Here is a 10,670-nt window from a genome sequence, read left to right on the forward strand (position 1 = left end):
CCGCTCAAATGCAGAGCTGCCGGCTGCCAGTGGGTTGGCCTCCCTTCCCCTGCAGCCAGCACCGTCGGCCCCTCTCCTCAGGGATGTGGCTCTAGCAGTGACCCCTGCCCTTGCCTGTCCTCCAGCTGACCAGCCCCCAAACCACTCACAGACCCTACATCACCCCCACCCGGCAGCCTTCTCCCTGAGGCTCACTCACCCCACACAGAGCAGGGCAGCCCAGGCTCCAGGGGATGGCCAGCCCAGGCCACAGGGTGGACAAAGACAAGCAGGACACGAGGCTGCGGCCTGTCCAGCCTCGGCACGGGGGTGACCTGCCCAGTGGGGCTGGGGCAGTGGGCGCTGTTCCCCAAGGGGCTCAGGGAGAGGGGCCGGCTCTTAGTTCTTTGCACTCACTTCCTCAAAGAGGCTGGGGTCTCAGGACACCTCGGTGCTCAGGGAGTCTGACTCTCCCCATGTTACAGACGGGAAACTGAGGCTTGGGAACGGGAAGGGATTCGAACCAAGCAATAGCCCTCAGTCAGATTGCCCTCTTCCTCCACAGTCCCCTTGGGCACCAGAATGCCGACGAGGTGAACCCAGCCACACCCTGCCTGGAGAGGTTGCGTCTGCACCCCGGCTCAGAGCCCCAGGATGGGCCAGAGCCAGAGGTGACCGCCCAGGACAGTCTGGCACCAGCGGAGGCCGAGGAGGCAGATGAGCAGGTGGCGTCCCTTGGGGTCTGGGCTCGGTCTGTTTCTGCTCCCTGCACGTTCTGTGGGCCTCATGGGACTGGCCCAGAGGGAGCCAGCACCCCACTGGTAGACTATGTAGCCCCCACACTCAGAGTGGGGGGGCTTAGTGATCTTACATGGTCAGTCCCTATTGCAGAGAATTCCAGAACCAAAGCATGTCAGGACTGGGAAGAAACTGAGGCCCAGGGAGGGGAGAGTGTTGGCTCCAACAGGTCCCAGGTGGGGCAGGTGGGGTACAAAGGGGGTGGTCATCTAGGTCCCATAACCTCAGATGCTCTCTTCCCGGCACCAGAAATGTCAGCAGCCCAGGACACCCAGCCCTTTGGTCTTGGAGGAGACCACCGAACAGGGCTCACCTCCCCTGAGCCCCAGCACCAAAGTAGGTCAACCCCAAAGCCTGCCACCTTTTCCTCTCTGCCAGCCCGAGAAGGAGTTCCACGTCAGCCCCAGAATAGGGAGCGCTCCTATTCATTCTCTGCCGGTGCCCCCAGCCCCACACTGGCCTCCCTCCTCCTTCTCCCCTCTCCTACCCCACCCCGGCATCCAGACAGGAGAAACATTGGGGTGGGGGGTGGAGTGTGGGCCTTGCTCTGGCAGAGCAAGAGGCTGACGTCTCTGCCCGCCCTCCACAGCTCATTGACAGAACCGAGTCCCTGAACCGCTCCATCAAGAAGAGGTACGTCTGACTGTTTACCAGACTAGGACTCAGGGTTTTTCAAGAGTGGGATAAGAGAGGAACCCAGAGGGTGGAGCTCTGGGAGGCTGAGGGAGCTCTGGTAGAGGCTCAGGGTGGAGTGTAAAAGTGAAGCAAGGGGTCATGGGGCATGAGCCTTCTCCTACCCTCCAGCAACAGTGTGAAGAAGTCCCAGCCAGCCCTTCCTATCTCCAAGATTGATGAGCGGCTAGAGCAGTACACCCAGGCCATTGAGGTATGCTTGGCACCCTGCTTCTGCTGGGTCTCTTCTCCATTCATGCAGCTATTCCTCATCTAACCAATGTCCCTCCATCCAACCAACCCCCCTCCATCCAACCAACACCCCTCCATCCAACCAATACCCCTCCATCCAACTAACACCCCTCCATCCAACTAACACCCCTCCATCCAACCAACACCCCTTCATCCAACCAACCCCCCTCCATCCAACCAACACCCCTTCATCCAACCAACCCCCCTCCATCCAACCAACCCCCCTCCACCCAACCAACACCCCTCCATCCAACCAACACCCCTTCATCCAACTAACACCCCTTCATCCAACCAACACCCCTCCATCCAACCAACACCCCTCCATCCAACTAACACCCCTTCATCCAACCAACACCCCTCCATCCAACAAACACCCCTCCATCCAACTAACACCCCTTCATCCAACTAACACCCCTCCATCCAACCAACACCCCTCCATCCAACTAACACCCCTCCATCCAACCAACACCCCTCCATCCAACCAACACCCCTCCATCCAACCAATACCCCTCCATCCAACCAACCCCCCTCCACCCAACCAACCCCCCTCCATCCAACCAACCCCCCTCCACCCAACCAACCCCCCTCCATCCAACCAACCCCCTCCACCCAACCAACACCCCTCCATCCAACCAACACCCCTCCATCCAACTAACACCCCTTCATCCAACCAACACCCCTCCATCCAACCAACACCCCTCCATCCAACTAACACCCCTTCATCCAACCAACACCCCTCCATCCAACCAACACCCCTCCATCCAACCAACACCCCTTCATCCAACCAACCCCCCTCCACCCAACCAACCCCCCTCCACCCAACCAACACCCCTCCATCCAACCAACACCCCTTCATCCAACCAACCCCCCTCCACCCAACCAACACCCCTCCGTTCATCCCATTCTCCCTCAACCCTATGCCACGTGCAGTATGAGGACAGGCCACATCTGTCTCATAACCCACCACGTCACCTGTGCTCTACAGAATAAGGGCTGTTTCACAGGTACATTGAATGGAGGGACGCACATCTTTTCAGAGTGCTTTGCTCCCACCCTGCGTTGGGAAAGCATTCCTGGGGAAACACAGAGATATAGAGGATATTGTCTGTATGGGAAAAGGTCTCATTGGGCCTCTCTGATGGGTCCCAGGTGACTCTCCACGTAAGCAGTCCTGGGCTCTGTCTCCTCTGCAGACTGCTGGCCGGAACCCCAAGCTAGCTCGCCAGCCCTCCATCGAATTGCCCAGCATGGCTGTGGCAAGCACCAAGAGCCGGTGGGAGACAGGAGAGGTGCAGGCTCAGTCTTCCTCCAAGGGCCCTTCCTGCAAGGTAGGACCCCTTCCGGGCAAGGCTGGGCTCCTTTGGTGAGGCAAGCGTGAGACCACCTGGCTGGGCAGAGGGTGGGCAGAGGGAGCACTGGGGCCTGTAAGGGAACTGGCCCCGAGCATGGAAAGTCACATGGAGAAGGCTGGTTCCCTCCTCTCCATTGGGCTCTCATACAAGGAGGCAGGTAGGCAGGCCCTGGGCCCCTGGCCAGGTGAGGCCAGGCAGGAGAGAAAGGCCCAGGCCTTCCAGTGCCCCCTAGTCAGCGATGGGCATCTGTCACATGTCCCTGCATTTTGTCCCCAGGATATTGTAGCTGGAGACATGAGCAAGAAAAACCTCTGGGAGCAGAAAGGAGGCTCCAAGACTTCATCCACAATTAAGGTAGCCTAAACGTGGTTGATGCAGGGAGGGTGGGTCCAACAGCTGAGAGCAACGCGGTACCATCCTTGGCACATCTGGGAGGGCTTCCCGGAGGCACGTTTTCTCCCTTCTGCTGCGCTCACCTTTGCCCTTGGTCTCCTTCCCCAACAGAGCACCCCGTCTGGGAAGAGGTACAAGTTTGTGGCCACCGGACATGGGAAGTACGAGAAGGTGCTTATGGATGAAGGCTCAGTGCCCTAGGCTGCCCCTCTTGGTGAGTTCAAGCAGTGGCCACTCGTTGGGGGTAAAGTGGGCCATTCTGGGAATGTGGCGGCATGGACAAGGCCTGCTTGCCCACGTCACAGGCTACAAGGGAGCCTGGGAGGGCCAAATGCCCAGCCTCAGAGCTGGCCAGGACCCAGACTGCTCAGTCTCCCAGCCCCTGCGGGTTTGCCCCCACCCCATCTGACATCGAACCCTGTTCCTTCCGAGGCCTCAACCCCGCTCAGCCATTCTCCGAGGGGGGGAGCTCAAACCTCCCTTCTGGGATGAGGCCACAAGGTCCGCACTGGGCTCCTTAAGGCAGTTGAAGTGTCCCCCGCCACTGAAGGGCTGGCATCGTAGGAAGTCGAGGGGCTGAAGCCCTGGGAGCTCAGGTCCCGCCCAGGGGTGTGCTGAGTGTCTGAAAGGGGCCCGAACCTTGGTGTCAGCCTCCTGCCCCAGTGGGGCCGCTCCAGTTTCCAACACCATCCCTCTCATCTGCTGTAGTCAGGAAGGTGACACACTGCCATGGCGTGACACACTTTATTAGTGGCCTGGGGAGGGTGGGACAGCCAGCCCCCTTTCCACGCTGCTTCCCCTCCTGAGTCCAGAGGCCTCCCCAAGGAGCTCCGTGCCCCTCTCCCATCAGCCTCACAGTTCACAGCCCAGAGTGTGCAGAGTCTGAGCCTGGCCTCCCTCCTTCCCTGCCAGGCTTCCTGGAGACTGGGGCAGGCCCTCCACACCAGGTCAGTCTGTCTCGCCATGTGCCTCACAGCAGATTTGGGCATTTCTCATTGAGCTTCATTCACACTGTAAGCCCCCACGCTCTGCACACAGAAACCGACTCCTCTCTGTCCCCACCTGCTGCCAGCCTCACCCCACCCCCCGACCCTGTTCCTCCATGCTCCATCCAGCGGACCTGTCCCCCTTGACCGCCCAGTACCCCCAGATTCCCTTAGCCCCTACCGGCCCCTCCGAGGTCCATCTGGCCCTGCAGCCCTCTTCAGTGGCTGTGGCTCCCAACTGGACCCTCAGCCCCTCTGTCCACTCCATAGTTCTGGGCCCTGGGGCTGCCCGCTGGCCATTCACTGGAGCCTCCACCCTGTCGCGGTCCGGTTGAAGTTCTTGGGCTGGGGGCTCAGCTCCAGGACAGAGTGGATGGTGGGGGGTGGCCGCGTGGCCACTTCCTGCAGCTTTCGGGCGTTGAAGTGGGGCCGGCACAGGAAGGGCAGGCGGCTGAGGCCAGCCAGGGCGCGCCCCTCATCCCTGGGTCCCTCTGAGCCTCCGCGGGACTCGGCCACCGACACGCGGTACAGCACCGCGTCCCACAGCCTTGATGCCCGGGAGGCGGGTGGCCGGGGCACCCAGTGGGCAGGGGCTGTCACCTCCTGCTCAGTGCGCTTGGGCTTCTGTTCCGGGCCCAGGAACGGGGGCTCCTCTGCCTCCTGCGTCAGCTGCTTCTTGAGGCGCGTCCAGCCACTGAGACGAGGCTTGGGCGCAACTTTGGGGATAGGGCAGGGGTGGGGGCCTGACGGCGGGGTGGAGGCTGAGGCCCCACAGAGGCTGGAGACCTGCTCGGCCTCGGCGGCAGAGACAGCCGTGGGGGGGTCCTGCAGGTGCTCAGCGTCGGGGGCCGCAGGGGCTGGCCCGTAAGGCGAGGGTCCCGGCGAGCAGTAGGTGGGGACTACAGGTACCACGACCCGGCTGCTGACCTCTCTGGGCCCCGAGGCCTGGAAGCTGGGGGGCGGCTTGGGCACAGGGGGCACCTCAGGCCAGGGCCTGGCAGCTGGGGCCCTGGTGGGAAGTGGGCGGATGTGGGCAACGGGGATCAAGGGCTGGGTCCCAGGAGGGCAGGGGACTGTGTCTTGGTCCTGGTCCCCAGGTCCCCCATCTGGGGCTGTCCGAGCGGGTTCAGGGGTCCCAGCCCGTGGGGACGACACCAGCTGGATGTGCATCTCGCTGACGTGGGTGCCCCCCACTGCACTGGCCGAGACTTGGGCCAAGCCACTGTGGGGCCAGGCGTCTTCCGGGGCTGGGGCTGTGGGCTGGGGCCCCGGGGCCTGGAAGTGAGCTGCCAGACTCCTGCGCTGCGTGAAGCTGAGGGAGAAGGAGGGTTTCTGCAGGGGTAATACCACATGGTGGGTGACGGGCGTGGGGGGGGCGCGGGCCAGGGTGGCCACTACATGCTGGGACTCGGTGGGGCGTGGGGCCGTGGTCTCCTGGTCGTGGCTGGCCTCACTCACAGGGGACAGGGAGGTGCGAAAAGCTCCCTGCGGGGCAGAGAGCCCGCACCCCACCATCTTCTTCCGGGCCTCCTTCCTCAGTAGTCTCTGCAGACGCACGTTGTCCTTCCCAGGCTTGGGCATCAGGGCTGGTGGGGCCCCAGGCGGCCCCTGGGGACAGGGGACAGCCGCCTCAGGGGGCATCGAGGCAGTGGAGACAAGCATTGCTGCACCCTGGGGTGGGGAGGGACAGCCGTCAGCTGGCAGGGAGGGCACGTGGTCCCCCTGTTGTGCCGGAGGACCCAAGGCCCAGAGGAGTTACTGCCTGGCCAGCACAGCCCTGTTTCCTGAGCACGGGGCACCTGCCAGGTGCTTTCCAGACACATCTGTCGGCCGCAGCAATTCCGTGGGGCGGCTGTGCCGTCACCCCTGGTTAGAAATGAGCCCACAGAGGCCTGAGTCACTGGTGGGTGATGGACGAGGGCTGGAGCCTTCCTCCAGGTGCCGCCTGTGTGCACCGCAGGGGCCAGGAGGCCCACGGGCCAGCTCCAAGTGGGGGGCACGTGTTGGGCCAGGCACCCACGAGGGCAGGAAGAGCGCCCGTCCGCAAACGCGTGAGGGGACGCCGTGCCGTCGCCGGCCCGACCACAGGCGCGTCCGCTGTGAGCCAGTGGTGAGGTGGCGGCCAGAGGCTCAGAGAGCTGAGGCTGCATCATCAGAGGTAGATTGGCCTGGATGTGGGAGCAATTTCGCTGAGCTACGCTAAATGGGGTCTTCCCGCAGACCTCCTGGCTGGAGTGATCCCGGCCAAGCCGCCCGCCCTGGTTTCTGGGCGCCACGTGCTTGCAAGGACGTTGACAAATGCTGTCTGGGCCAAGCCAGAGGCCGCTGGAGTGGGGGAGGAGGGAGGCCTGGGCGCCATGGGCTCTGCCAGGTAGGAGGGGTCGGCCTGGGGAGGCGCCAGAGGGGTATGCCTCAGGGCTCATTTTGGGCTGCCCACCTCGGGGGGTCCAGGCCCCCAGGAACTCCAGGTCTCGCTCTGGGGGCTGCCAGGCTAGCAGACAAACAGGTGATGGGCAGCATTCCCTCAGCCTTGAGTCCCCAGCAGGGCCCAGGGCACCAGAGCTCAGCCTGGGGAAGCTGGCCTCCAAGATGGAGGTGGGTGGCTCCAGGTGGTGGGAGGGGGTGTGTGGGCAGGGCCAGGGTGGCCACCAGAGAGAGGCTGGAGGCTGCGAGAGGCAGGACCGCCCTCCTGGGACTGCGGCCTGAGTCCCCTCCCACCTGTGTTGCAGCTCTCCTGATGCAAACTGGCGGCTCCCTCCACACTCCCAATCCAGGCTCCCAGGGGAGAGTCCGGCCACATGCCCACCCCCAGCCCTGCTGAAGAAGCTGCTTCCCGTTGCCCACCTGGCAGCCCGTGCCCCTCCAACACGTGCCACTGATGCAGCCTCTATCTGTGGACCCTCCACCCCTCCCCCCTCCTGCTCCCTGACCCCCTGGGCTCTGCCTCTCACAGCCCAGGGGGGAAAGGGACTCTCGCTGATGCTTGGCAAAAGGCACTGTCCCCACAGAGGTCAAGAGGTCAGGAGGGAGGCACAGCCTGTGCAGAGACAGGGCACCTTCCGAGGGACCTCCCAGTCAAGAGCCACCAATGCCTGCACTGGATGTTCAGGCCCTGTGTCCCTCCCTGCCCCCGCTTGCAGACCCCTCCATGTTGTGCAATAAAGCTCATCCTGACCATGCTCTGGCCCTTCAGTGCTCACTAACTGGGGGAGTGACACGGGAGCAGGACTGGCTGAGTTGCAAAGGCTATCCCCCCCATAGGGTGGTGGGACCCAGACCTGTGGCTTCTGGATTCAGACACTGTCCTGTCCCATGGCTTCTGGGAGCTGAGGTGTGTGGTGGCCTAAGTCGGGGCACACATGACTGGCCTGACAGAAACTTCACAGCACCTAAAATAGTGAGCATTCTGAGGACAAGATCTGCCTTGGGGTCATCCCGCATCCCAGCACCCAAGAGGTGCTCAGTGAAGGTTTGGGGGACGGACAGATGGGCGGATGATGGATGGATGGATGATGGATGATGGATGGATGGATGGATGGATGATGGATGGATAGATGGATGATGGATGGATGGATGGATGATGGATGGATGGATGGATGATGGATGGATGGATGGATGATGGATGATGGATTGATGGATGATGGATGGATGGATGATGGATGGATGGATGATGGATGGATAGATGATGGATAGATGGATGGATGGATGGATGGATGGATGGATGGATGGATGGATGGATGATGGATGGATGGATGATGGATGGATAGATGGATGGATGGATAGATGATGGATGGATGATGGATGGATGGATGGATGGATGGATAGATGATGGATAGATGATGGATGGATGATGGATGGATGGATGGATGGTTGGATGGATGGATGGATGGATGGATAGGTAGAGGCCAACCTCCCAAAAGACAGAGTAAATATGGCAGTTCAGAAGTATTAAAACTCAAAAAAGTCACAGCCACCTTTTCTCACTCTGGCCCAGCTCAGAGGCAGCATCCAGGGGACAGTGCTGTCTCCCTTCTCAAGCTGGATAGGACGTCAGCTGAGGGCAGCAGATGGAGGCCGTCTCAAGGTCCACAGCTAGGCAATTAGCCAGGACCAGAGTGGACAACCCAAGGGGCAAGACGCAGGTGGGGTGGATGGTGTCATGGAGGCAGTGTAGGCCCTGCCCTGACCGCCAGCCCCTCTAGGAACCATCCACATCGAGCCCAGCCTCAGGGACGAGGACCCATGCTCTCTCTTCTCTGAGTACCGCTAATGCCCACTGCTCAGTGATCAGGACCGGGGGCCAGTGGCTGCCCACCACAGAGAATGAGAGGCTCAGAGGGACCACTGCTCAAAGGGTACCTTGCTGGGTTACTCCCCTCACTATCTGTCCTCCTGTCTGGGAGGCCCCACTCGACAGCCCCTGCTTCCCAGCTCTGGGAACCAGAGTCCCATACACAGGAGATAGAAGAACCGTGACCTACAGATCGCATAGAAGCACCCAGGGTGTGTGGGGCGGCAGCCGCGTGGGGCGGGGACAGTGCTGTGTCAGCAGCTTCTACCTGGAGCCTGGCAGAGCCGGAGCCCATGGGGCAGGGTGGACTGGAGCTCCAGCTGGCACCAGGCGGGGCCCAGTTCAGCTCAGGGCCCCCAAGAGACGTTCAAGGTCCCTTGGGCCCTACCACCCCCAACCATGCACACTGGGGGGGGCAGACCCCGAGGGACCCCTGCCCTCCTTCACCACTCTGGGGGTCGCTCCGCAAGGACAGCTGGGGCCAAGACGCATGGGGGCTGCCCCTCCCTGTGTCTGCAGCCTTGCTGACTTTGGAAGCCCACCCCACACTGTCCCCAGGCCCAGGCCCTACACAGTCCCTAAACTCTTCTTGGGGTTGAGACCAGCCCCCAGCACACCTGGCTGGGCCACCCCATCCCCGGCCTCCCCCCAGGTCTCCAGTCCCCCTGCGGACCCCAGCCAAGGCCCCTGCCCTGCCCCCTCCTCCCACCCAAGCCTGGCCAGGCCGGTGGATGGGGTGCAGATTACCTGTGCAGGCCCTCGGCAGCCGGTGGCCCATCCAGCAGTGCCCGCGAGCGCTGTCTTGCTGTCCATGGGCCTGGCACCCTGAGGGGAGGCAGCCGATACCCAAAATAAAACCTGCCCTGTCTCTCTGACCTCAACGCCCTATCTCTGGCTCCGCCAGCTCATGGCACAACACCTGCCAGAGATCAAGGCCGCTGAGTGGGTAGCCACTCTCCTCTGCTGGCTGAGCAGGGCCACTGCAGGGGCCGTGGCAGGCCCACCGGCAGATGCAGTCCCTAAGACCACCCTGGGCCAGGGGCGGGATGCAGGCAGCAGCTCCTGGGCGCAAGGCCTTTGCTGTCTGAGTGGAGTGGGTGCTTCCCAGGGCTGCCCAGGCCAAGCTACAGCACAGCCTGCAGATGAGACCAGCTGCTCCTTGATATGTCGTCCCCATGTGTGTACCTGCATCTGTGTGCTTGGGGAGCAGGATGGGGGGTCCTCAGGTCTCTGTTAGCAGAGTGAGAGGCCCCAGCCTGAGAAGGAACGTCGGCCCCCACCAGGGAGGAGGAGACAGGCAGGGCAGCCCCAGGAGCCACTCAGGGGCTCCACATTGATCCCACTGGGCAGAAAGTGGACCCAAGTTGGCCAAGGGTCAGGGCTGTGGATGACCACCACACCCTCGCCCATCAAAGACCTGGACAGGTGAAGGAGAAGGCATCAGGCCGGAGGAATTCAGACTTCTGACCAGGAGGGCCTGGACGTCCCCAGCAGCTCCGGTCTCAGGGGCTTCCGACTGCCAGGCGCTGGGGGAGGCAAGCTGAAGAAGGTCTCCATCTGCCCCCCCTTGCTCTGTGACTGTGGGCACATCTCTCCCTGTCTAGGGACCCTCTGGCCTTATCTCCAACTTATAGGGACTGAATGAGGTGCCCACGAAAGTCTTCCAAAAGCCTCTGAGAACCCAGAGTTGGCGTGGAGCGGTTGGAGCTGGGGCTGGAGTGTGACTCTCTTGCTAGGGGTCATCCTGAAGCCCCTGATTCTAAACCTCCAGAGAGCAGGGACCTCGCCAGCGTCTCCTGGAACCCCCTGTCCTGGGTGCCAGCCCACCAGCTGTTGCGGTGAATCAGTCTTTCCATGGACCTCATCATCCATGATCAGCTCGCCCTAGCCTATGCTCAGGGGCGTCTGGAAGGAGGTGTCGGGCTGCTCTCAACCCACTTGGTGCCC

General features: G+C 62.2%; 2 protein-coding genes across 14 annotated transcripts in view; one reads left to right on the forward strand and one right to left on the reverse strand.

The window, feature by feature from the left end:
• The window catches only part of LSP1 (lymphocyte specific protein 1), a 35,068-nt gene extending 27,456 nt beyond the window's left edge, over positions 1–7,612 (forward strand). For 7 of the 13 annotated variants that reach the window (XM_081064118.1, XM_081064122.1, XM_081064123.1 and 4 more), the window contains 8 exons: positions 545–704; positions 1,027–1,113; positions 1,367–1,410; positions 1,582–1,663; positions 2,895–3,029; positions 3,330–3,407; positions 3,558–3,660; positions 7,162–7,612. In XM_081064118.1, the coding sequence (XP_080920244.1) occupies positions 545–704; positions 1,027–1,113; positions 1,367–1,410; positions 1,582–1,663; positions 2,895–3,029; positions 3,330–3,407; positions 3,558–3,647 (676 nt within the window). In that variant the 3' untranslated portion in view covers positions 3,648–3,660; positions 7,162–7,612. Of the gene's footprint in view, positions 1–544; positions 705–1,026; positions 1,114–1,366; positions 1,411–1,581; positions 1,664–2,894; positions 3,030–3,329; positions 3,408–3,557; positions 3,661–4,358; positions 4,460–7,161 lie in introns of all 13 variants that reach the window. The other 6 variants (XR_013994299.1, XR_013994300.1, XR_013994301.1 and 3 more) reach the window with 2 other exon arrangements.
• Positions 4,587–6,094, reverse strand: PRR33 (proline rich 33; the record flags this gene model as incomplete). Its single annotated transcript, XM_081064117.1, has 1 exon — positions 4,587–6,094. The coding sequence occupies one exon, from the start codon at positions 6,092–6,094 to the stop codon at positions 4,733–4,735; it is 1,362 nt and encodes a 453-aa protein (XP_080920243.1). The 3' UTR covers positions 4,587–4,732.
• Positions 7,613–10,670: the final 3,058 nt, after the last annotated feature.

The sequence above is a fragment of the Rhinolophus hipposideros genome, assembly GCF_964194185.1.
Source record: "Rhinolophus hipposideros genome assembly, chromosome: 10".
Lineage (NCBI taxonomy): Eukaryota > Metazoa > Chordata > Mammalia > Chiroptera > Rhinolophidae > Rhinolophus > Rhinolophus hipposideros.